Here is a 27,816-nt window from a genome sequence, read left to right as displayed (position 1 = left end):
TTCTGGAGATCATAACCCACGGCTACTGTCTTCCCTTTCGGCACAGGCCTCGCGACAATCCACCGGGGAACCTCTCTTTGAAGTGTCCGGATCCGCTCCTTGCGCAGGAAATTCAAGCCCTGCTGGAGAAAGGCGCCATAGAACTGGTGCCTGTAGCGGAGAGGAACAAGGGATGGTATTCCCCTTATTTTTTGATTTCCAAGAAAGACGGGGGATTGAGACCCATCATGGACTTGCGCGGTTTGAACAAACTCCTCAGGAAGGACAAGTTCAAGATGGTTACTCTCTCTCAAGTCCTCCAGGCCCTTCAGCTTCAGGACTGGTTGGTGTCACTCGACCTCAAGGATGCTTACTTCCATGTGCCGATCCATCCCAAGCACAAGAAGTACCTGAGGTTCGCGGTTGGCGACTCGCACTTTCAGTTTCGGGTCCTGCCGTTCGGTTTGACCTCCGCCCCGAGGGTTTTCACCAAGCTCATGGTGGTGGTGGCAGCGCATCTCAGGCAAGGGGGGATTCACGTCTACCCCTACCTGGACGATTGGTTGATCAGGGGGAGCTCTCCCGAGCAGGTCCTGGATCATCTGTCCGTCGCCTGCCACTCCCTTCACAGGCTGGGCTTCTCCCTCAATTTAAAGAAGTCCCATTTGACGCCAACGCAGAGGCTCCAGTACATCGGAGCAGTGCTCGACACTTCCCTGGGGCAGTGTTTTCCTCCCCAGGTGAGGGCTCTTCACATTCAGCAGATGGTGCGCAAGTTTCAGCATGCCCAGACGCTCCCAGCGTTCGAGTTCTTGAGGTTGCTCGGCCTCATGGCATCCTGCATTCTTCTGGTGCCAGAGGCTCGCCTGCGAATGAGATCTTTGCAGTGGGCACTCAAGATGCAATGGTCGCAGTCCTCCGGCAGGATGTCGGACCCGATTCAGGTGCCGCCCTCGGTCGCCCGGGACCTTCTGTGGTGGGCCGTCGAAGGCAACTTGATGAAGGGGGCTCCGTTTTGGCTTCCCTGGCCGGAGGTGACGATCGTGTCGGATGCATCCCTCACGGGATGGGGAGCTCATGCCAACGGGCTGACAGTCAGCGGTCGTTGGTCTCCGTCGGAGTCCAGACTCCATATCAATCTGTTGGAGCTGAGGGCCGTCAGGCTAGCCCTGAGGGCTTTTCTGCCGACTGTGCGAGGGAAGAATGTCCTGATCCTGACGGACAACACAGTGGCCATGCACTACCTCAACAAAAAGGGGGGGGCAGGGTCACTTCCTCTGTGCAGGGAGGCGATGCAGCTCGAGTTCTGGGCCATCCAGCAGGAAGTTTCGATCTCGGCAGTTCATCTGGCCGGAGTCGAGAACGTGACGGCGGACGCTCTGAGCAGGCAGAGCACGATCTCTCACGAGTGGGAGTTGGCTCAGGAGATTCTCCTGGAGATCTTCGCCCTTTGGGGGACCCCTCAAGTGGATCTCTTTGCCTCCAGTGTCAACCGGAAGTGCGAAAGGTTTTGCTCGCGGGAATTTCCTCCAAAAGGAGCCTTAGGAGACGCGTTCGTGGTGGAGTGGTCGTTCCCGCTGCTGTACGCGTTTCCTCCGGTCCCCGTCATCCCGCAAGTGCTGCGGAGGTTACGGAAGTTCGGTTCCCGGATGATCCTCATTGCTCCGGCGTGGGCTCGGAGGACGTGGTACCCGGACCTTCTCGACTTGTCCATCTGCCCTCCACGTCGTCTTCCCTACCGAGACGATCTGCTCTCACGGGAGGGGGGTCAGGTTCTCCATCCAGAGGTCGGATCCCTCAACCTTCACGCTTGGCTTCTGAAAGGTTGAGGTATAAGGATTGGGACCTCCCTGAAGACGTGATGGAGGTGTTGCTTTCGGCCCGAAGGCCCGCAACTAAGTCTCTGTACCGTTGCCGTTGGCGTAAGTTCTGCGACTGGTGCAGAGTTCAGAATGTGGATCCTTTTGCATGTGACATCCCCATGGTTCTGTCCTTTTTGCTTTCTTTGGCCCACAGGGGCTTGCAAGTGGGTACCGTTAAGGGTTACCTGGCGGCGCTGTCCATCTTTAAGCGCTCATCTGAAGAATGTTCTTACTTTAAAATCCCTTTAATTTCACAGTTTCTGAAAGGGCTCACTAATGTGTTCCCTCCGTCGCCTTTCCTGGTGCCCGGTTGGGATTTGAACCTTGTTCTTAGGTTTCTTATGGGTGCTCCGTTTGAGCCGTTACATTCTTGCCCTTTGAGGCTGTTGACTTTGAAAACTGTGTTTTTAGTTGCGGTTACTTCCGCTCGCAGAGTGAGTGAGTTACAGGCACTTTCTGTTAAGCCACCCTTCACTGTATTTCACAAGGACAGGGTTGTCCTTCGAGTTCGTCCTTCTTTTCTTCCGAAGGTAGTGACGGAATTTCATTTGGCCCAGAAGATTGTTCTTCCGGCATTCTATCCTCCTCCGCATCCTGGTAAGGAAGAGGAGAGGCTCCATAGGCTTGATCCTAGGAGAGCTTTGAGCTTTTATGTTTCTCGCATGTCCCGGGTCAGAGTGGACGATCAACTCTTTATTGGTTACGCTGGTAAGCGCTTGGGGCAAGCTGTGACGAAACAGACTTTGTCCCGCTGGATTATTTTGGCCATCTCGGAGTGTTACCGCTTGGCGGGCAAGGACCCTCCGGCTGGCTTGCGGGCCCATTCTACCAGGGGCTTGGCTGCATCTACTGCCCTGCAGAGGGGTGTTCCTATTCGCAACATCTGTGATGCTGCCACCTGGGCTTCAGTGCATACATTTGTGCGGCATTATTCCCTCGATTCCATCAGAGGGCAGGATCTGGCCTTTGGCAAGGCGGTCCTTTGCTCTGCTATTTGATTGGCTATTCTAAATTTTGTTTCTAAATTCTTTCCCTCCTCCTTGATTTGGTACTGCTTTGGGAGTCTGTCATAGATATGGAATACGTCGGAGGACCCAATCCCCTCGAAGAACAAGTTACTTTCTTACCTGGTAACGTTCTTTCGATGGGATGGTCCGACGACGTATTCCATATCGCTCCCGCCCTGCCTTCCCCGCTGCAGAATTTCTGTTGCGTTTGCAGCTTACGTTCCGCAAGGCTTTGTGTCGGACTGGCAGTTGACTATTGTCACACGTTCTGGGGGAAAAAACTACAACTGAGGCTACTGGCGTCGTGCGTCCTACTTATCACATCGGATGACGTCGGACGTCGGAGGAGGTCCTCGACGGCGGCGCATCGACGTCATCGACGCAGGACGCAGACGCCGAAAAAGTTTCCGAAGCAGCACAGCTGTGGTGATTACTGTCATAGATATGGAATACGTCGTCGGACCATCCCATCGAAAGAACGTTACCAGGTAAGAAAGTAACTTGTTCATCTATTAGATTCTGAGCCAAACGCCCAGAGGCCTCAAGGCACTCAACTCTCCTCCCAATTAACATTTGAGGTACTTCATGTAGAACAAGTAGAATAAATAACTGTGTGTAAAAGAAAGCTCTGACACAGTGCAAATGCAAGTTTAAAGTGCTGGTGGATTCATTTTGGTCAATACCATGAGCCATTCCTTCAATACAGGGGAGTACACTCGGATCTCAGACTTAATTTTGGTGCAATCTACGTGTTATAATTCCTTGCTGGGTATTGAATTAAAAGTTCAAACTTATTTTTAGCGTTGTCTGCTGTTGTATAACCCGTCCCAATTGTTATTCTAACTGGTAATTTGTTTTCCAAGTAATGTTTTGTGTGCATGAGACCTGTTTTTTGTCAACCTTCTCAGCCATGCCCTATGATATGGCAGTTATAACGCGCCTATACACAAGTGTTTTGTGTAACAACGTTTCCACTACAGTACTCTTGCCCTTGTTAACTCGCACATATTTAGCGCATCCCGTGTGTTTCGAATGTTGTTGGCCCTGACCAACGGTTTTAGATGGTTTGACCGGAGTTTTCTGACGGAAGAATTAAAAATGTACTAAGGAATCCTCAGAATGATTACGACTAGGAGAGATTGTTTTGCAGCATATTCCATCTTTGTGAAATGGCCCGAGCGAGTGTTCCCATATGAAATCTCAAATATAGTGACCAGGCCAGGGATGCTGTAACATAATGTAGGCAATACTCATAGCCGGGCTGTAGTTTGTTTATAGGCCTACCCTAACGACTGTTGATCAATCTTAGCCTTTGTTCTTTTTTGCATTTAAGTGTCATAAGGTTTCTTTACTATCACTTTTGTTCTAGTAGTCCTGTCTTGGGGGTTATTCCACAGCTGGGCCAGACCTATAGAGGCTAGGACTGATTTTATATGCCTTAACCAAGGAAGGGATGAACCTCCATTCTGTTCCTTCGGTAGCAAGTAGTGTTTCTCTGTACTTTAAGATATCTGGGGAGACCCATATGCAAATCCAATATAGCACTGGTCTGAGGGATATCTCCTCTTCAATAAATTTCAAATTGGTCCTAATGTAGGAGTACGTTTGGTGTTCTTTTGGGGAGCTGAAGTATTTTTTAAATCTATTTTGTATTGTCCCTTTTAGTTAATGACATACTCAAGTATTGCATCTTCTATAGATTTGCATAGTTTTAATATTACCATTGATCAGGCTGTGAATCCCTTAAAACCTAAACATTTTACACTGTGTGAAACCATTTTGTGTGTAAATTATGTAGCGCCCATCCCTCCAGAGGCTCTTTGAATCTTTTTTACACCTATTGGTAAATGAACCTGTGCTGATAGCTCCTTCTTTCTGTGAGAAACCAGAAGGTGTCTCACCCACTAGTCCCTGGGGTCTGTCATCCAGGTGGCCAGGACATGGTCGTAGCTTTTGGATCCAGTTCCTGGGGGTGGACCAGTGCGGAAGGATCACCTGGGTGAGGGGTCTTCGGGGAGTTGGAGTGGGACACGGATGTTGAGACGCTGTATCCCCTTCCCTCTAACACCTTTATCCCCTCCTACCAAGTAGGATAATTAGGAACACATCCCCCCACCCTCTTTTACAACAGATGCACTTTCTCACGTACAGCAAGCTATGAGAGAAAACAGACTAACACTCAAGCTGTATACCTGATGTGTCCCAAAGGTCAGGCAGCCCAGATTAGTCAACATTCAGTAGGGCTTTCCCGTATGGCTGTAGGCCTTGGTCTAAGTTCTTATCAGAAGGCTGCTGTTTGAATGATGTGAGCGCATAAGCAGCTTGGTCCACCCATGCCGACTGGGTGAACTTGCCATTTATGTCAAGGACAGCATCCTGTATCTAGGTATCATGCGCTTATGCTAATGCCATTGCATGCTGCCGGCACTGGAACACACTGACAGTCTGATTGTTGAGCAATCCTGAAATGTAATCAATCTTGAAATCAAATTCCTGCAAGATTTATTGCAAGTCGTGCCTGTATGTAGGAGGCTTTTCTGGAATTCTTTCTTTCATTTGGAGTCGCTACATTTAAACGTTCGTGAGCTTATTCACTGAAAAACGCATAGTATCTGCGTTCATGCTTAAAAACTAGACATCAAGTTCAAACAATCACCAGGTCTAGTTTTGTAGCGGGTCTATTAGACTTTGCTCTCACCTCCTTACAGGAGCTCCCATCCCCTCCCCTCTGGGCAGTTTTTTGCCCCAACCTTGTTCATTTGTTTATTTATTTGAATTTGTAAAGTGCACTACAGCCCAAGGGCATCGAGGTGCTGTTGCAGGCAGATGTCTTAGTTACAGGTACAAGGCTTTGCTTATTTACATTTAAGAGGCTTTGCTCATGGTTACCGGGAGCGACAGCCTAGCAGGGTGCAGTATGCACGTGCCTTGAAACACTGGTATATAGGCGCGTTAAATGCCATATCATATAGATCATATCATATCATGCACGTACATAGGTGATTGTGTTTACATAAAATAGTACTTTACATAGTGGGTTTACAGAGAATAGGAAAGCATACACACAATGTTCATGGAATTAAAGCTAATCTGATACATTTATACAAACAATAATGTTTTGACAGCTTTCCTAAATGCTGTGTGCGAGTCAATGTTTCTACGTGTGTGGGGAGGGATTCCAGTTGGTCGCAGCATTGACCGGAAACCTGGCGCCTCCTGCGCGAGCCCTGAGGGTCTTGGGGATGGTGATATGATTTTTGTAGGCGGTTGTTGTGGGTCTGTCGGAAGAGGTTTTAGCAATTCACTGTGAAAGGTAAAGGGGAGCAGTGTTATGGAGACATTTGTGGGTGAGGGCGAGGGTTTTTAAAAAGATGCGTTCCTTGATGTGGAGCCAGTGGACCAGTTTCCTGGTTGCTGAGATGTGGTCCCTTTTGGCTATACCAGTGACCGCCCTAAGTGCATTGTTTTGGACTGTCTGTAGTTTTCTGATGTTTTTTGCCAAAGTGTCTGCCAGGAGGGCGTTGCAGTAATCAAGCCGAGACCCGATTATTGCTCTGGCTATGGTGAGGCAGTTCTGTTTTGTCAGGAACGGTTTAGCTGCTGTGGGCAGTTTAGAATGGCGGGCTGCAGCAGACGCTATGGCATTAACCTGTCTGCCCATTGAAAGGTTCAGGTCTAGGTAAAGCCCCAAGGTTTTCACCGATTGTGAGACTGGGATGGAGGTGTTATCGATCGTGAACTACTTTATATCGAATTTCTTGATTGTTCCTGGTATGATAGGATATGGCATTTGTAACAATAAGTAGAACTTTGTTTTTTTCACCGTTAAGGCACAACCAGTTTTCAGCCATCCATGTTTGAATCTTGGAGTAGATGGAGTTTTCCTGTCAGCTTCATAGTCGCCAGTTAGGGGGATGAGGACCTGCGTGTCATCAGCATAATGCGTGTATGTGATGGCAAGTGCGTCCAAGAAGTTAAAAAGGGGCCTTGTGAACAAGTTGTAGAGGGTGGGTGAAATGCAGGATCCTTGAGGGACTCCACATTTGATCAAAATTGGGTTGGCACATGCTTGTTCAACGAACACCTTCATCACGCTTTCTTGGAGAAAGGATATGATCCAGGCTGTAGCGTTTGGTGAGAAATTGGCAGCGGAGGAGAGGTGGTGGCAGAGGGTATCATGGTTCACCAAGTCGAAAGCTGTGGATAAGTTGAGGAGCAGGAGGAGGGCGGGTTCTCCTTCATCCCTGAAGTCATCAATCTGGTTTTTGAGGTCCAGTAGTTCTGTTTCGGTCCCATGGCCAGCCCGGAAGCCAGACTGCCTGAGCCCAAGCAGGTTATTGGCCTCTAAGAACCTGTGTACCTGAAGGTAGACTGCTTTGTTGAGGATTTTCAGCAAAAAAGGGACTGTGGTGATAGGTCTGTAATTTGCTGAAATAGTTGGGTCAAGCGTAGGTTTTTTTCAGGAGCGGTCATACCCAGGCTTCGAGGCAAGTGGGAACATAGCCTGAAGTGAAGGAGGCGTTAATGAAAGCTGTGATGAAAGGTACAAGGGTGGATGCACTTTCTTTGAGCTGAGCAGGACAGGCATCTCCTTTACAATTAGAGGGTTTGATGGATTTAAGGAGTTCTGCGACTTCTTGTTCGTTCATTTCCTTGAAGGAAAAGGAAGGAGCGTCCGAGGAGGAATCACAGTGGAGGCTCGATATTTGTAGTTTTAATGCCTGTTGGTGATCAATGATTTTATTTTGAAGGGTGTTCAGTTTATCAAGCATGGCATCCTGGATACTGTTAGACCGGTCTTTGTATTTAGTGAGGGTAGGCAGGGTGGGAGCTGGAGTTTCCAGCTCTCTGAAGATGGCAAATATCTCTTTAGTTCCTAACTTAGCGTTTGCTATCCTAGTGTTGAACGAGTTGGACTTAGCATTAATAATGGCAGCTTTGTATTCTTTAGATAAGGTTTTGAAAGCAAATTTGATGGAGTCGCTAGGTTTGGCTAACCAGGCGGATTGTGCTGTTCTTTTCCTGGTGCGCTGCACATGAAGCTCTGGGGAGAACCAGGCATTCGTGTGTTTAGTGCACTTGGCTTTCCTAAGGGTGAGATGGGCTATGGCGTCCACCGCTTGGGAGGGGATGGAGATGTAGATAGAGGCAAAGGTGTCCGGGTCATTGGAGAAGGGGGGCTGGAAGGCCAGCACAAATAGGTGGGGTTGGAGTCTTACCTTCGTGAGCTGCCGGGAGCTCTTGGAGAGGGCAGGTCTGAGCGACGTCAAGTGTGTAGCGGTCCTTTTGGTAAGGGTGCGTTTGAAGCGGGTGGCCTGGTGATCAGACCAGGGAATAGGTGTGATGGATAGGATAGAAGGAGGGCAGTTGTGGTGAGCGATCAAGTCAAGGGTGCGTCCTTTGATGTGGGTGCGATTCATGACTGCTTGTTTGAAGCCTAATGTGGAAAGGGCTGTGTTGAGCGATGCTGCGTGAGAGTCAGCAGGGTCATTCAGGCCTAGGTTGAGGTCTCCCAGGAGGATTGCTTTGGTGTTTTTTTTTTTTAGATTGTCAGAGATGGTATGTAAGAGGGCTTCCTGGAAATCCGTGACAGGTCCTGGAGGACGGTACAGAATTTGGAGGGTGATAGTGCAGTTGGGTTATGGGTTGACTTTCAGGAGCAGGTAGTCGCTGTTGAAGACGAGTTTGCCTTGTACCTTCCTGGTTGGAATTGTCTATTTGGCTTTTAGCACAGTGCGATCTTGCCTAAAAATCGTGTAGCCCTGGGGGAGGGTTTGGGCAGGTCCTAATGTTTCATGGAGCCATGTTTCCTGTAAAGTGGGAAAACACATGGCATTGGGTGTGGAGGTTGGTAAAACAGGCATCTGCATTTGGAGTGTTTTTTAAAGGGACTGCATCTAGGAGAGCGTGTTTGTCAATCATGGATGTGATTGCAGCCAATCCTAACCAGAAATGGAGTGAGGGCAGGAATAAGAGTACCCGAGTCTGCATAAAGTGAAGTTGCTCTTTTTCTTCATTGATATGAAAAGTAGTGAGTTTCTGTGGATTTTGCCTTCTGAAGGTTTGAATGGTACATTGTAACATGTACTCTTTTCAGGTCCCCGAGATCATAGTGCGCATTCATGATGAGCTGCAGAAGTCCACCGAAGAGCATGTTAAGAAGGCAGCTGTGCAGACGGTGTTCATACTTGCCTCGCAGCATATGACCGCAGTTGTGTGCAGTCTACTGGCCAGCTGTTTACCTTATGACAGGTATGTAGAACATTAGTATGCAGTGATGCATGGCCAGACTTCCTTCTAGTGGCTGCAGTTAATTATGTTACTATCATAGTAGATATTCTTTATAGCCAAAACTGAAATGTTTTTCATAATGAGAATATGGATTGTGAGAAATTAATCATTATCCAGTATCACCCACTTTTACTGTAAACATTCTTTCTAATGGATTCTTTACTTCCATGGGTTTCCACTCTGATAGTCCTATTCCAGTGCAGGTGTTCTCTGGAAACCTTTCCGCTACCAGGGGGATGCAGTATGGCTCTGCGTCGGCTTCACCTGATGCCTCTACGCACCCCACGCCGGATATGTTGTTGGGACCAGTATATATAGCGGAAACACGCTTGTTGAGCCTACTTTTTCTCTACGCCATGCCTACTCCATCTAAGGCCTCAGGCTTCAAGCCATGTGTGGACTGTGTCCGGCAGATGTCTGTCTTAGATTTGCACCGGATTTGTCTATATTGCTTGGGAGAGGACCACAACACCCAGGATTGCAGGTCGTGCCAGTCCATGCACCCGAAGGCGGAAAAATTCTTCACATTCGTACACAAGACGAAGGGTGAGGCTCTGTGGTCTTGTTCGAGGTCGCACAGCGCAGATCAACTCTCCAAACAACTCGCTGCTCTGTGCAAGGAAAAGGATAAGAAGAAGCATCAGCATTGGAATAGGTCCCTCTCCACAAGTGAGTTCACACAGGCATTCCTCTTCCTCTCCGAAGAGTGGCCGGTGCAGGTACCTTTTCCCACCCAATCCTCCACACCGGAGGAATGGGCGGACTTTCTCCTGAAGATGCTGGACATCTTCTCCACGGCACCGACAGCTCTGGTATCTGCGCCTGTGGAGCAGGCAGCACGCTGTCTGCTTAAGCTGTGGTGCCGGATGGTCCCAATGCGACCAGCAGGATACCCGCTGGGGGTCACTCACGCATACCTTAGGGCTTGGGCCTAGACCAGACAAGGCGCCTCAGCGCCAGCCCCGACTTAAGTCGATTATGATCATTGTCATGACACCGCGGGTCTTTGTGGGAATACGCCCCACTCCCTATGGACGCCTTCATATCAAAGATGTATGGCATCGATGATGAGGTAACCAGGTGTCCTTTGGGCTAGAACCTCTAGGTTACGGGTTTGGCCAAGGACCTGCTGGTCATCAGTGGTCTCGATACATCCCCTGCAATGGACATTCTGCTAGCTCCCACCCGAGGAAAGCTGCTTTTCAGTGTTTGATGGCTAAGGTGGCCAGTGCTCTGGTGCTTTCTGCTCCATCCAGATCCAAGGTTCAATACAAATTATGCAATATTTTGGATGATGCCCCCAAGAAAGAGACACTCCTGCCCTTCAATGTGGCAGTAGAGACCCATGTGTTAGAAATGTGGGAGTCCCTTGCCTCTGTTTCGGCAGTGGACCGGTAGCTGGCTAACCTCCACCTTCCCTTCCACCTAACAGGGAAAGGAAGAGGCGTGACTGGGGTAAGAAGGTATTTCTGACGGGCAGTATTGCACTGTGTACCCGGAAGTGCACTGCAAGTGCAGTTGTGCTGCCCAGACCTTTTCCAACTTGTCGTGTTGGGAAATCTTTGTGGGACCGGTATGCTTAAGAGGAAGCCTTGCCGCTTATGACCGCGGCGAAAAAAACACTTTGGAGAACTACTACACCCAAAATTGGGCACCCATGCTGTGGCCCTGCCCCTGACTCCTGGCAAGCCCTTATAGTGCATGGTGCATGCACATGTTTTTGTTATAACTTTAGAAACCTTGGTCAAAATCGGAAACGAGATACATATTTAGATTCCATGAGAAAGCACAGATCACATGAATATAAAACTGATTCATCAAAATGTTTTATTCATTTCTACATTTGCACATTTTTATAAGTCTGTTATAAATGCAATGCAGTTTCAGAATATTTGTATGTATAATTGTAATAAACATCGCATAGCCATACTAGTGGTTACAAGAGAAATGCATATTCCAGTACAACTTTAATTTCACATTCATAAGGGGCAGGCTACCTAATAGCTAGCACATACCCTTATGACACAACAAATGCAATGGGCCAATCAAAGCACAGAGAAGAACCCTAGAGAGTGTGATTATTTGACAGACATCTATTGCAGGCACTATCCAACCCAAAACTGATATGTAAAACTGATCTGTAACATGATAATGCATGGGTAGACTTTGCTCAGTATTAAAACAAAAATGCATAGGAAGAGATGAGAGTTTTTGTTTAATTAGAAAAAGAAGAGAGCAATTTCAACAGAACAAAAGAGGATTGGGACACCAACTGCATGGAGCCTATGGACATTCTCCTTAAAGGGCCCTTTCCAGATTGAACTGAATGCTGAGGGTTTTCCCAAGACAGAACCAGATCACCTGAAATAGTTTTTGATTGCAGGTCAGCAGACTGAAAGGAGTAACTTTTCTGATGGCAATGCCTGATGACTTTTATGGGCAACCTGTCCTTGGTTTTTGAAAGCCAAACAGAAAAAGGGAGTACAATGATTTCAAATTATCAAGTCAAATGTCCCAAGAATTAATTAAATCCCAATTTGCAATTAAACATATTTTGGGGAACCATATTTTGAAACTATATCACTGAAAAGGGAAATATAGTATAATGTGTATGTAATGTGTGGTTGATAATTAAAATTGAAAACCCTGGGTAGTTTCACCATAATAAGGCCTTATTCCAGAAATGTGGGACACCCCAAATTGAAATGTTGAATCACATGCCTTTGTGAATGGTGTCTGCCATAGTCAAATTAAGTAATTTAAATCTATTCCTTAATGAACACATTGGTCTAGATGCAGAGAATGTGAATGTGATTCCAAGAGGATATCAAGAGCTAGATGCTACTGTCCCAGCATTCCAAAAAGAAAGTTTTCCTGAACCCAATCCCTTCAAATAATTGTAACTGAGTCAACCCCACAAAAACAGCTTGGTACAATAGTGTCCTATGTAGTATCCAACAGTTTAGATTTGAATTACCCCAAGAAAAAGTGAACCTCACGTTGATCCAGTATTTTTCTCTTAAGTCAATACTTAAGTCGGTAGTTTCAGAGAAATCTAAGTGAATTGGTTTGTTCCAACATCATTCTGAGAACTGTTTTACCTTTTTATTTCAATGGGAATGAGGGCTGGAGAAAACTGTTTACATGCTGTAAATTCTGTTAACCAGCTCTTATAAAATTCAATGTGAATTTGTATTCATAAACCAAAGTATCAGTCTGCACTGTTGCCTAAAAAGCTCATTCTATCTATGAATGTTTATGTTAATTGAAATGAAAACAGTGGGAAAACTGTAGACATGTTGTGCTCGTCTTCCGACAGACAGGCTGACTTGATCTAGTAAAGGATTGTGGGTGATTTACCCAGCATTGTAAGCTAGAGAACAACCTTTGTTCCCTTGATTTATTATTTTCAATGAAACAATATTCAGATTAAACAAAACCTGTCCCACATCCTAGATTATGGGGTGGGATTGTCGCGTTGGGGGGTATTCGATCAGTGACGTTTCTCTGTAATCAAAGCAAACACTAGAAATGTGTGGTATCTGTTTGTAAGAGGAAGCCTTGCCGCTTATGACCGCGGAAAAACGCTTTGGAGGCCTACTACACCCAAAGTAAATATAATAATATGACCTGAAAAGTACAGCAACTTCCTGTGACTCTTTTTGCAGGGGCTTCCTTGTCTTTCATAACAACGTCGAGGGACCTATTGCAATGTACTGCGACTCTTTTTGATTGGGGCTTCCTTGTTTTCTTTGCCTACATTGATTTTTCTTTTTTGAATCTTAGATTCACCGCCCACACTGTGGCCCCACCCCCTCACTCCCGGCAAGCCCTTATAGTGCAAGGTGCATGTACTGCAAGTGCTGTTGTGCTGTTGGGGTCTGGGGGCAAGCATATTTCATTTTTTTTTTTCAGGACTGAGATTATCTCGCTCTTATACTGCGCACTGCACACTTGCTTTATCCTTGATAAGCACACAGGGCGGAACATTGATGCTAACATCCTATGATTGCTCGTGTATAGCTATCCTCATTTCTCATGTGCAAGCGCCATCTAATATCAGCTAATACATCATTGAATGGAATTATATATTTTCTTTATTAGGGATGTGCAGTGTCTCACTTAAGAGTGGGAGTCTTTCTACACGCTGCGCCTCTGGCTTAAGTTGTTGATATTCGGTCTACCCAGTTTATCACCGCTTATATTAAGGAAGATCTCAGCTCATCTCTGTCTGTTTCTCTTCCCGCTCTTCATAGGTGGGGCAAAGTTCTCGCATCACTGTTTGCCCTCCAGTAAATTCAGCGGCCATAAGTGTACTTGCGGCTGAATGTATTTCCCTGGGAAGGTTATAGTCTATTTTCCTTCTTCTCTTTCCTTTCTATAACGGAGGTGTACGGTATCTGAGCCTCTGTTCGCTTCCTAACATAAACAATGGCAAGCAGCTTGCGAAGTGGAAAGATTTGTAAGGTAGTAATCAAATCCAACAATCCAATGCACATGGGTCACCAGCTCGCTGCCAGCAGATAGCAGTGGAATGAAGCCATCGGCTTCATGTCACTAACCACTCGCCTCAACAAATGATACACACCTTGTCCGTGGTGCAGAATACTAAGGATGAGGACATTGCCCAAGATGTGGCCCTTTCCTTTATGCATGCGCGGATACATGCATCTGTCGATAATAAAAGAGAAGGGTTCTCTTTCCAAAAGAAATGTATGACTGAACTTTCTGTACAAAACAGTTCCTTAGCATGCGAGAGCCCATTTCCTCTATCTGCCCTCCACTAGTTGCGCCGAAGACCCAAAGTCATTGTGTCGCCGATGTTTCTATGATGTCCCCGGTTGTGATGGCGGAATTGGGCAAACGCACGTGATTATCTCTTGGGCCCTCTACGCCAGCCACTGGGGTAGGTGGAGGGATTGTGTCCACCTTCACAATATGAAGTCTACCGACTTTTGGAAGCCACACAGCAATCCACACACTAGCACCTCTCCAATGCAAGAACCATTGGGCACCTTCACTCTTTCCAATGAACCACAAGTGAGCAATTCTAACTTCAGCTCTGAACAAGCCTGACGAATCTGCTCTAGTCCCATGGATCCCAAACAACCTCCCGTGGCCCCCCATGAAGCATCCCTTAGTACCTTCTTAGGTACTTCATCTACTCTCCACGATATGGAAGTCGCTGAGCAATCATACCCAGTGCTAACACGCATACTCAATCTGCTAGATAAAGGGCATGAGTTGACCCACCTTGAGGTCAGGGCCTTGAAACAAATATCACAGGAACTACTTGTAAAGGTTACAAAAATGGAAGGCTTCTTATGCGGACAAATGTCGATGAAGGCTGACCCAAACAGACATCCTTGTTGAACACATAGGCAGAAAGACATGAACACAGAGCTCCCAAACCAACGGTGATCTTGTATGTGCAAAACAATCGCAGACAAATTCCTCTTCGGGTTTATCACGGTTCCATGTGTTAATATCCCAGCAAAAATATTGCCATACAAAAATATCGCCATATTTTTGCAGCAATATTAATTAAAGCATGGAACATGCGGGGGACACCCCCGCAACCCCTGCATTATATTTAAAGGAGCGCGGAACCCCCCTGCTCCCAAAACCCCCAAAAATGATCCCCCCCCAAAAATATCACCTTTGGCCTTGCCAGACGACCATATATACAGCAATATTTTTGGTGGGGGTAATATGTAGTGATACCGTTATCACTACCCCTCCGAAGTTCCTATGCTCAGGCTTTGACTTCCCCTGTGCAAACAGATTTAGAGCATACTACCAATGGGCTATTAATTCTGCCCCAAACAACGACCCAATATGTGCAAAAATGGATAGACTTGAAAACATGGATTCTCATCTTTCCATCAAACACACACAACTGGCCAACCACATTGGTTTACATCCTAGTGACACAGACAGCACTCTCTCCAATGACACTCCCGACAGCCCTTCTGCCCTTGCAAATTTGATTGAACAGGAAGAAGTGGGCCTGAGGGTTCAGAAAATGGATAACACTCCTATAAGTGGTAGCAAAATTGTAGTCACTTGTACTGACGGGGTTGCGTCTGGCGGTTTCCTATCACGCAGAAAAAAAGTCTGCATCTTATGGCAATCAAAAGAAGAGCATTGAGGAAACCCCAACAAAAGGCAGATGGTAAAAAAATCACCAATTCTCGTTCCTTAAAACCTATGGGTCACAATTCCAACTCTAGCAATATTTGCAACCTTTCGAATGAGGAGGAGATATTAGATTTAGAGCAGCTGGATGAGGAAAGTAGAAATGCACTTCAAATGCATGATCTTTCTCTAAACCGAACCCAGATGCTACCAAAAAAAATATATCCCAAAAAAAACAGGAAGGAAAAAAATGATGTTTCCAATGGGAATAATGGAGCACCAATCAATGTCAAATTATTTGATGGCACTGCCTAAAACTCTATGCTGGCGGCGCAACCTAAGCAGATGACCCCTAACATGGAATTCAAAGACAGTAAACAATCCCAACTTTCATCTTTCTATCCTCTCTTAAAAAACACTGACATCTGCAAATAATGAGGCACCAACTGCACTCATCACGACTGTTGCTGACAGTTTTTGCATTCCATTCATGCCAATAATGACTACTGACAGCAAACTTAAAAATTCCTCCCCTCCCTACGACTGCAGGGATGGTTACTGATAACAAGGAACTACAAAAACCTATGGCACCAAATCTCATTGGGCCAAAGCAACCTCACATAATTAGGAATACTGAAAAAACCGAGTCTTCAGAAATGATTAGCAATGCTGATGCGGTGGAGGCATCTAACATACTGGGATGGTTGAGCGATGCTGCCCGCAATGGCAGAAATAGACTTAACACTCCTACATCCTGCAAACGTTCGATCTTATTCCTCCCCTCAGACTTCTTCGATCAGAGGATATTAACTGGGTCAGATTAAACGCCACAAACAACAATCACATGGTTTGCCAACTGCATTCAACGATAACGAACAATTATATGGGAACACTGCGCTGATTTTGAACACCTGGGGCTAAGTCTTCGGCGCTTTCAGTCGCTGGAGGCAGTAAATAATTTCATCGAATTTCAAGAGCCTCTGCAAAATGCTACAGCTGCACCTCTGGCATTGAATTCAACCTTAAATGCCACAGATGTTACTGCCCTTTCTCAATTGGCCTCGTTAACTTCGGTTATTAAGGATTGGCCTTGGCTAATACCATTAATTAACAGCGTAAACACATCAAAGACCACCCACCCTCCCACGTAGTAACTAAACTGTTTCCTGTGTGTCCTGGAATTCATGTGGATTCAAAAATGTACACACTTGGATCAATACTTCATCTGACATTGACCAGATATTTATTCACATGGTGCAAGAAACCATGAAGTTGAATAAACTTGAAATTAATGGAATCACATCATATTCCGTCGGGGCAGTAAGTGGCTGTCAGAGAAGACCTGTCGGGGGACTTGGTATTTTTTTTTAAATAAAATCTTAGATATAGTTTCTAAAGTAAGAGCTATTATAGAAGACATCCTTGCAATTGAATTCTGCTTTACTGAGGAGAGTAATGACCCTTATATAATTATCTTTGTATTGGAACCTGCTAAAAAAATCTCTAAATCGCTTTCTTGACCAGCTCAAAAATGCCTATTTGGACAGTCCTACTTATAACATTATAGGAGGCGATTTTAATGCATGCTGTCTCCCGCATTCCCTACCCAGGCAACGCAGGGGTTTTTCTAGTCACTATGTGACAGCAATTAACCATGGTGCAAGATGGAAAGCCTTTTTTGATAATTGGGACATCCACTATTTAGAATTTAGCCCCAAAGCTCTTTCCTTCACTTGGCATAGTAGAAATAAAACCTCTTGCATCGACTACTTAGCAGTTTGTGATCATCTTCCACTCTTTACACACAGAAGATTGTCCTAACTAGAAAGTTATTTATCTTGAAGATTAAATCATATATTGTTTTAGATTGTGGTGTGGTATAGTAGATTTATTAATTGCTCAGCATTTGTGAGGCCCAGTAACTGTTTATTTCTCTGCCAGTATGCTTCTAAACCATGTATTTTTCCTTTTTTAGCCATGAACAATATTTGGCAATGACTTAACGCAGTTTGTGCATTTATTATTATTCAATCAAAAGCACACAATTCGTGTTTTCAATGTGTACACTTGTTTACAAAACGCTATCCAACATCAAAAAGAATTACACACCTAAAAAGACCAGCATGGGAGATAGAGCCATCTAAAATAAACCAAATGAACACTATGAAGTATAGATGCCTCTCTATCTAACTAATCTATACTAAAATACAGCAGAGAATTTCAGCACAAGATCTTGTCCAACAGGTGAATCGATGGACTCGGGGGTCTACATTGGTCTCAAATTATGAATATGAGACCCTCAGGCTTATGGAAGCATATAACTGACTGTCATTTAAGGCCACACGTTTCGGCGGTGAAGAGCTGAATAGGACTGCCTTCATCAGGACCAGAAAGAGAAAACAACCCCCTAGTGCTCAGACTCAAGGGGTTATCTCGATTACAAAGATGAGTCCGATTGAGAGTTGGGAGGCTGTGTTCTATCAGCACTTACATTCTCTCCTTGTCGTATGGTGTCTTTGCGGAATGCTCCAAGTGGTGCCTGAAGGGGAACTCACAAGGTGCTGACTGCTATTTTGGTCATTCAGATTTTTCCTCTAATGGCGCTAAAAAAGTCGCCAAATTCATAATGTCCATGTCAAAGGCTCTTTATTTACCACTGAACCTTCACTGAAATGATTGGAAATCGATCAACCCTTACTATCAATTAGATGGAATGCCTATTTATGCTGAAAACTAATTGATATGATCAGGAGTTGGATCATTTCAAGTGCAGGCAACAGATTCCTCATGCTCTTATTTAATAGAAGCAACCTACAACCGTATAATATCAGCTGTTATGGGCAAACTAGGAGAGAGTCTTCCACGGATTCGCCTTGATAAACCACTTAAGTACAATCCTGAGAAATCGTGCTTCCAAATGCCACAAGAACAAAGTATTACGTGAATTTAAAAAAAAACTATACTTAAATATTAACAAATATTTGAAGAGAAAGAAGGTTATCTCTAACTTGCACAAAAACAATTGTCGTAGCATCAAATACTGAATGCAAATTGTTGCCAATCAAAAGATCATAGCCAACTTAAATTCTAATAACAGACGATCGATATGGGCAGTTCTAAGATCCATTTCCTCCTACCAGGTAAACAATTTATCATCGTCCATAGCAGCCGCGAAATGGTCTGCCTTTTTCTTGGATAAATACCATCTACCACTCCCGATTCAAAGGCGTGCCCCCTCCAAAAAGTATATATGTTAAATTCCAGGCATGCCATTGGACAACAGCTGACATAGGATGGGCAATCTCGCGGCTGAATTACTGAAAGGCTCCCGACCCAGACTGTAATCCAGCCTGCATGATTAAACATGACCCAAGTATTTGGGCCCCAGTACTTAAAATAAAATTCGACAACATCTACACTTCCAATATAATACCAACTTCATGGCATGCCTCAATTATAATACCGCTATTCAAAAAAGGCAATACGGAGGATCCCGCAAACTATCGCGCAATTGCTTTTATTAGATGTAGCTGAAAAGATATTTTCTTTATTGATTCTAAGTGAACTGGAATCCCACTTAAAAATAAACTGTACTCTTATCTCGTTTTCAAGTGGAATTCCGTCGGGAAATGGGCACTATACTTAATGCCACCATTTTTGCCCACCTATTGGAAAAAAGCAAGACTCGCGATTCTGGACTCATTTACATGGCGTCACTCGATCTAACAGCAGTTTTCGATTGCGTCTTATGGTATGTGCTATGGCGAAAGATGACTGTAATGGGTTTTCAGTGCCTTACAATTATGCTATTAGCTATGCTTCACGAAAATACATCCTTTAAAGTAAGAATTTCCCAGCAGGGAGCCCTAACTGATTCCATCCCGACGCATGTCGGCGTGAAACAGGGCTGTAATTTAACGGCCACACTGTTTAACCTTTATCTAGCCGACATGGACTCTTTATGGTCTCAGACGCCTACCTTCCCGGCCAGACTAGGCAAACTATTAATTGGCAAGCCTTCGCCGATGATATTTTACTTTTTAATACCACCCCATTTGGACTACAGGCAAAGTTAGAGCTTTTTGCTTCCTACGCTAAGAAGCCAAACCTGCAGCCTAGTATCTGCAAATCTAACATCATTTTCTACAACCAAAAAATGAAAAGCATCAAATACAAATGGATGTTGAATGGTTCCACAATTGACGCGCCCCTTCCGTAAAATATCTAGGCTATAACCTTTGTAATAGGTGACTCCTCTACATTCTCAAATGAAAATAATATACTCCAGATATTGCAAATTATCCATGTCTCTGCTGTTTGAGTATTATACTCTAAAAGTAGAGGCTGTCATTCTTACGGCTTGGATTTGTGCCTTGTAGATCTCAACATCACTCTAAAACAAACTCAACGAGTGCTTTGGAAGAACACCCTCAGGCTAGCTATGGCTCTCCCAAATGCAATACTATGGCATGAGCTGGGGATTGTATCCCTGGCAGCGAGATAAAAATGGCGACTCCTAAATAACGTATCTAAAATGCTAAATCCACCTAGCAACTCCCTCTATGAAAAACTTGCTATCTTGATTGGGGAGAACAATCCACACTCCATTAAGAAATATCATGCCAAGGTGACTGCATTGTTAGACCGTATCAATTTAAAAACTAAGGATTTGCAGGACAGACCGATATATGCAAATAAAAACCCTTTTGAGCATGACTGGCTTTTAACTATCGAGTCTTTGTCAAAATACAAACTCTATAGTGAAATAGCTTGTTTTCCGACCCAACATGCTCCACGCCATAAATATTTAACATGCTTGCCTAGTAGCAAGGCACGCAATTTATTTCTCTGCTTCAAACTGAAACAGTTTCACACAAATGAGAAAATGCAACATTGCTTGAAAGGTACAACAAATTACAACAATGGGATGTGTAGGTTCTGTGATAATAGCACCTAAAACACTTAACCATGTATTGTAACACACACAATAAAGATCTTAGGCATCGCAAATATTGGCGCCTCTGCGTTTGGACGGGAGCTATTCTAGTCTCGCTGCATGTGGGGCTCAAGTACAAATTTAGTAATATTACTAACACGCCTATTGGCTATTATCAATACTGAGATTGAATCCAAAACTACTTAGACCACTGTTTGATTCTCACACTTGCCACCTTAACTATAATTCATTGAGTTTTGGATTGATCTGGAAGGTATAAATCTAAAAGGATCCAAATAGCAAATTGTACAGTATAGCAAATGTAACATTTACATCGTGATTATGTATCGGTCTTGTGAAGGATTGTCTTCGTTTTACATCCTTTGCGAAGGGTGGCGCTGTATTATGAACTTCCTCACCTTCGCTTAGGTAAAATTCTATTCCTGCTTATAGCTTAGTTGTGAGGGATTCCACAAGCTTACTTGTTTTATTATTCATTACTCATTTATTTGCTAGAAATTGAGTTGACTGCTGATTGTTTAGAAAGCTAGATTATTGAGATCAATGTGCATGCATTCGTTCAGCTGGAGTGAATTTAGTGTCTTTGTTTAACCTAAGCATTATCATTTGGATGTTCGATTAAAATTCTTCAATTAGCATCAACCAGTAACTATGGAAAGAAAAAAGAATGTTATGCTTTTAGGATTTTGTCTATTTTAAATATTTGTCTTATTTTTTCTTTCTCATGTAGTTGTGGTTAAATTTGATTATATCAGCTAAGTGCAATATGTTTGTAAATTGTTTGAAAATTAATAATCTTGTTGGAAATGTAATGATTTGAAGAAATGTTGTAAAAGTTTGTAAATCAAACTAAAAACAACAATAAAAAAATAAAAAAAGAATGCCTCTTGCGCCGTGGCAAAGTTCTACTTCAGCCTCTGTGCTGCTGTGGCCAATGTGGCTGAACACATCCCTGAAGCCCCTGGTCACTTTACCCCCCCCCCCCCCCCTGAATCTCTCAGGACTGTGCTGATCCTGACGGACAACACAGTGGCCATGCACTACCTCAACAAACGTGGTGGTGTGGGGGTCCTTTTCTTGCTGGTAAGTGAGCTCCAGGCATTGTCTGTTTTGCCTCCCGATTTGTTTTTTTTTTTCAAAGAAAAGGTATTTTTGAGAGCGAGACCCTCCTTTCTGCCGAAAGTGGTCTTGGATTTCCATGTTTCTCAGATGATCCATCTGCCTGTGTTTTTTCCCCCGCCTCACCCTTACAAGGCATAGGTACGATTCCATCGGTCGGACTTGGTGCAGGCCCTTAAGTTCTACTTCTCTTGCACAAAAGAGGCTAGGAAAGATGATCAGCTTTTCGTGGGTTACGCTGGGGCCCGTGGTGGCAGGGCTGTCACCAATCAGACCCTGTCAAGGTGGATCCTTCTTTGAATCTTAGAATGCTATGATCTGGCTGGGAAGGATGTTCTCGAGGGTCTCAGAGCTCATTCTACCAGAGGAAATGCTACCACCTCTGACATGCAGAGTGGTGTCTCTGTCCTGGACATCTGCCAGGCTGCAACATGGGCCTCTTTACAGATTCTAAGTGATCCGACCGCGGCTGATTTTGCCGCAGCCGGAAGGTTTGCATGAGAAATGTGCTACCAAAACTTCACACCTTTCTCATGCGAACACACTTACATACTACAGGGGCTGCAGCGGTTTCCCAGCAATTCCCGCTCACTATAAGGTATAGTGAGCAGGGTGTTGCAGGGGACACCGCTGCAGTACCCCTTTTTTTTTTTTGCGTGTGTGCTGCGGGGGAGTCCCCCGCAACACCCCACTCACTATGTCACACAGTAATGCTACTTTTGGTGTTCGAACCTTTGGTGGTAGCATTTCTCGGTCTTTTTGTACAGTTTGACCTTTTTTTTCAGTCTGATCGTACAAAACCCTCTTTACACACGTTTGTGAAGCAGTACTGCTTGGATTCCTTTGCGAGCCAGTATGCCCGTTTCGGTAGGGCAGTCCTCCAAAGTTTTCTGGTTTAGGTGGTGTCCTTGCTTCCTCCCGCCTCCAGATTTATATACTGCTTTGGGAATCTGTCATAGATGAGTATTCTATCCATGATCCAGCTCTGCTGCTCAGAGAATCTTCGACAGGGGTGTAGTGGACCTCGACTCAGCCGTTGATCTGTCTAGCACAGTGGTCGATCGTCGGCTCCAGAAGTGACGTCAGGCGCCATATATATACCACATCACTATGCCCCATGTTTCAGTTACTTTTTTCTGCGTGCTCACACTCTGCATCAGGAACCTAATCGAGATTGCTTGATGTTTTCAGACCAAGAAGCAATGCTACCATCGGCGGGAATCGGATTCTTCCTCGGAGCGAGGTAAGCCCTCTAAGGGACTGACCACTCTCAAAGAGTGGGATTCTTTTAAGAAAGAAATGCTCTAAATATTTCAGCAACAGGCGGCTGTCGGTGCGGCTCCCACCCCTGACCAGCAGGCCTCAGCAGCTAAAGCGGCACTCAGCACCCCGTGCCCCAAGAGGCATGAAAATCCCCCTCTAGAAGCCTCTCCCATGGCGCCCATCAGACCCATTGGTGCTGGTACCCACTCCATCGGCCTCTAAGGCTGTGCTTCAATCGGCTAAGCCCTCTGCCTCAGCAACCAGGGCCACAACGCTGAAGGAAAAGCCCTCGACCAGCGACGTCAGCGCCTTTCAAACGCTATGGAAGGCAGGCTTTTTCGACTCAATGCGATTGATTTTCAGCACCAATCAGGCCGAGGAGTACAAAGAGATGAATCCCATCTTTGTGGGACCAGCCATTGTCGACTATTTTGAGGCCTGAGATCATTTGGTGACACTTGCTCAGGGCCTACAAGATGCCAGTGGTTTGGTCACATTTCCAGACCTTTAGCTGCAACAAAAACAGCCCTATGCTCACTCTAACGCCAAGTTTAGGGAACTAGTGGGCAAGGTGATTGACACCCTAAGGCTCAAGTCGTCCACCACTCCCCATCAATGGTATGACCTTACGGATATCCTAGATGAGGGGCCGGCTATTGAGCACAACATGCCCTTCAATCAGGCCATAGCTGACCCTTTGGCTTCCATCTGGCGAAATCATTGCACTTCGCCGCCCACGAATACCAATGTCATTGGGACGTACATGCCGGCAAGATGGGACCCTTCCTTCCTCTCAACACACCCTTCCCCCGGAAGGGCTGGTAGATCAGGCTGCCACTATATACTCCAGGCCTGCGGCATCCACCTCAAATCTCCCTACAGACAGGGAAGGGAAAAGAGTAGACGCTTTGGCCAAAAAGGTTTTTACCTCAGGCAGCATGGCTCTTAAGGCCACAAACATAGCTTGCAGTTTCGCTAAATTCTCCTACGGTGTGTGCAAGGCTGTCGAGCATGCGGCAGAATAAGTCCCGGAAGGTCCTATGCAGGAAGGATTTGTACAGCTGGTGGAGGATGGGATGGAAACTGCCAATCAGACCTTGCAAACAGGCCTGGATATTGCTGACTGTGTTGGTTGCTCCGTGGGGGCAGCAGTAGTTATGAGAAGGCAGGCATATTTGAAAATTTCCGGCTTCTCCACCAATGTACAAAACAGCCTTCTAGAAATGCCTTTTGAGGGGGAGATGCTTTTCTGACAGAAGGCAGATAACTCTTTGGAGAAATTTAAGGAGTTTAAAATTGCTGCTAAGTCGCTGGGTCTGGCTGCACAGCTGGCTAAGCTTGCCTTCGGCTTTGCCTTTAGAGGCAGAGGCTTTAGGCGCTATGTGCCCTATGGCAGGAAAGTGCAGCTCACCCAAGCCATGCAAGAGCAGAGGCGATTCTCGTGTCCGGGACGAAGCAGAGAGCCAGCAGACGGTAGCTGCGGCTGGGGCGGCTGAGCCTTCAAAGCCGCTTTGATTTTCCCCTCCCACAACGTACGGGTTGGTGGATGTTTGGCAGTGCATTGGTCCCAGTGGCAGGAGATAACCTCTGATGCCTGGGCCCTGCAGTTAATTTGGTGGGGATATTGTCTGCCCTTTTTAAAGGAAAGTTCCGGACAGACCCCCATCATCACCGATGCAACCTGGACAGGAGCTCCAGGAAGAACTGAGAGCCCTGTTGTCAAGGGGTGCTGTGGAAGAAGAGCCTCCCGATCAGAGAGGGCGAGGCTGGTATTCCCGGTATTTCCTGGTACCCAAAAAAGGAGGTGGTCTCCGTCCCATTCTGAACCTCATGGCTCTCAACAAATTCCTGAGAAAAGAAGACAAATTCAACATGGTGACTTTGAGAGAAATTCTCCACGCTCTCGAGCTTCAGGACTGGCTGGTGTCCATAGACCTGCAGGATACCTGTTTACCTGTGCCCATACATCAGAAGCACAGGAAATTCCTGCGGTTGCTCATTGGGGACAAGCACTATCAGTTCAAAGTGTTGACCTCCGATCCACAGGTCGTTACCAAGCTCATGACGGTAGTAACAGCTCACCTCAGGAGATTCGGAGTCCACGTATTCTCGTACTTGGACGACTGGCTGATCCGGGGGAAGTCAGCGGGACAGGTTTTGTCTCACCTGGAAAATACCTGTCTGCTACTGCACAGGCTGGGCTTCTCCCTGAACTTAAAGTCGTCCCACAAATGACACCAGTCCAAAGGCTCCAGTTAATCGGGGTAGTCCTTGACACTCGGGCAGGGAAGGCCTTCCCCCCCGAGGAGAGAGCCCACAACATGCTGTAGATGGTACAATTGTTCCGGAACCACGGCACCTTACTAGCGGCTTCCTTTCTCCGCCTTTTGGGCCTCTCGGCCTCCTGCGTTTTCCTGGTGCCACAGGCCAGATTGCGCATGAGATCCCTTCAGTGGCTCCTTCAAGACCAGTTAGTCTCAATATCTGGGAACTCTCTCGGACCCTTTCAGGGTGTCCAGACAGGTAGTTCGCGGATTCAGCTGGTGGGAGACGCGCAAGGACATTATGGCAGGGTAACTCTTCCGGCCTCCATGGTCTCAGACTCGAGTGGTCACGGATGCGTCCTTAAAGGGTGGGGCGCTCATTGCGAGGATTTGCAGGTGAGTGGCCTTTGGACTGCGTCGGAAGCTAGGTGGCATATCAACAGACTGGAGTTGCAATCCATAAGACTAGCCCTGAAGGCCTTTGCCCCATCACTTGAGGGGAAGCATGTCCTGATTCTGACGGACAATACAGTGGCCATGCACTAACTGAACAAGTAGGGTGGAGTCCATTCCCGTCCCCTCTGCACAGAAGCGATGCAACTGTGGTTCTGGTTGCTAGAGAATCAGATCTTGGCCTCAGCATTTCATCTGGCGGGGGCAGAGAACCGCTTTGGCGGATGTTCTGAGCAGGCAGAGCACAGTCTCACACGAGTGGGAAGTGTTCCAGGAAGTCCTGGAAGAGGTCTTTGCTCTCTGAGGTACAGCAACAGTGGATCATTTTGCCACTGAAGCGATTAGGAAGTGCAAATGGTTTTGCTTGTGGGAATTCCCAGCGAACGGTGCACTGGGTGGGGGACGTGTTTCTGGTTGATTGGACATTCCTTCTCCTTTACGTGTTCCCTCCGATCCCCATCATTCCTTGGATTCTCAGGAGGTTGAAGAGGTTTCGATCTTGATCGCTCCAGATTGGGCGAGGAGGACGTAGCACTCTGACCTCTTGGATCTGTACATCTCTCCACCTCACTAGTTGCCTCGACGGCCGGATCTACTCACCCAGTCAGAGGGTGGAATACTGCACCCAACCCTGGATTCCCTCAGCCTACATGTGTGGCTCTTGAGCGGATGAGGTATGATGACTGGGACCTCTCCGAGGAAGTTCTTGAGGTGTTGATGGCTGCACACAGACAGTCTACAAGATCTCTGTATGCGTGCAGGTGGAGAAGATTTGAGGCGTGGTGTAGGGAGCGTGAGGTTGATCCCATCTCTTGCCCTACCACGACGGTGCTGGAGTTCCTTCTGTCGCTAGCCTCCGCAGGCCTTAAGGTTACAACAGTCAAAGGGTATTTGGCATCCCTTTATGTGTTTAAAAGGTCCCCGGATCAAGGTTCTTTTTTCACCATACCAGTCATGACCTAATTCCTGAAGGGCCTTCTCAACAAACTTTTACCAACTGCCTTTGTTGTTCCGGATTGGGGCCTTAACCTAGTTCTGACCTTTCTTATGGCGGCTCTGTTTGAGCCTATATTCTTGTTCACTTAGGTTGTTGTCCTTTAAGACAGCCTATTTGGTTGCCATCACATGGGTCAGGAGGGTTAGCGAACTGCAGTCCTCATGTTGCAGACCCCCCTTTTTGCGTTTCTGCAGAGAGGTGGTTTTCTGTGGCTGTGCTGTGGATAGTCTTTTTTTCCCCTGCTAACTGAGAGGATGAGGTGCCTTCCAGATGGGTTTGCCTCAGAAACACATTCAAAGACTATTGCTGAGCATTGCGCAGAGTGGGGAGAAGAGTGGCCTTCTGTGGTACTCGGTTGGTCTGTGAAGGGAAAGCGGCCGAGTTCTGCTTTACAAGAGGTGGTGTCTGCTGGGAAACCTGATGTCATCTGGTGGCCCTCGTACGCAGCACCAACTTTACCTTTTGGACGTGGCATCACCTGGCCCGCCAAAGCCAAGTGGAGGGGAGTTCCCCTTGTCCTCTGAACAACTAACTCCCCAGGCGACCATTGTTTTCAAAACAGCTTCTACAACAGCCTGTGATAGGCCTCCTGTTGAACTATCTGCTTTGCTGTCTGAAATGGCGAGCTTGGAGGGGCGGCGGATTGAATATTGCAACTCATGGGTTGTGCATGGCCGGTCTAAGCATCCTGTGGGTTCGAATATGATTGTCCCTACTATTGGTAATTCAACCAACTTTGTTGGTATCCCTCCTGAGTAGTCCTCATGGGCAAACAGGTGAACCTCGCCACTTTGAGACACAGAGGAAGATGCTGAAAGGCGGTTGTAGAGGAGTGTCATCTGACACGGGGCAAAATGCTTCGATGTTCTCGGCTGCTGGGCTGGTCCCCCAATTGACTGACTGCCAGTATCAAGCCCTAGTCCAAACAATGATCATTCAAATGAATGCACCTCCCTAGATCAATAATTAAAAACACAATGAATTACAAATGATAATATAAGGACCAAGCATTCCTTCTTTCTTATTTCCGTGGCAAGATATCTGAGAACAAACAAAAACTCACCTCCCTAGAAGGTCTATTCGACATACCTTCCTCCCCTGTGGGCCCAAAGACAGTTGGGAATCTCCAACATTCTTGCAGCCCACTGGTTAACACATTATTAATGTTGGAGGCTCTTTAGGGGCAACGTTCGGCCTTGGCGGTGCGATTATCCTGTGATACTGCAGGGAGAAAGATGCTTATGGCCTCCCACAAGAAACCTAAGAGCGCCGGGATAAATGGCTCAGACAGTGGTGAAAGGTTAAACCTAAAATCTACCAAACACCCGTTGTGGATGAATAATGAGGAAACACGGGGGGCCTGCCTAAGGATGGTTAACAGGACCGTGCATGGCAGAGTGAGCATGTCCAAACCCCCGGAATTGGTATCCAGGATGGAGAATGTAAAAGCATCATTTGGCCCAATCTGAAAGCCCCCACCCCATTC

The 27,816-nt window shown here is 46.2% G+C and overlaps 1 protein-coding gene across 2 annotated transcripts in view; it reads left to right on the top strand.

Moving 5' to 3' along the window:
- The window catches only part of MROH1 (maestro heat like repeat family member 1), a 2,813,132-nt gene that overhangs the window by 2,091,624 nt on the left and 693,692 nt on the right, over positions 1-27,816 (top strand). For both annotated transcript variants that reach the window (XM_069621886.1, XM_069621885.1), the window contains one exon: positions 8,946-9,100. In XM_069621886.1, the coding sequence (XP_069477987.1) occupies positions 8,946-9,100 (155 nt within the window). The remainder of the gene's footprint in view (positions 1-8,945; positions 9,101-27,816) is intronic.

This window comes from Ambystoma mexicanum, chromosome 5q (assembly GCF_040938575.1).
Source record: "Ambystoma mexicanum isolate Mex_15411 chromosome 5q, UKY_AmexF1_1, whole genome shotgun sequence".
Classification (NCBI taxonomy): domain Eukaryota; kingdom Metazoa; phylum Chordata; class Amphibia; order Caudata; family Ambystomatidae; genus Ambystoma; species Ambystoma mexicanum.
This window is presented reverse-complemented; position numbering and strand designations above follow the sequence as displayed.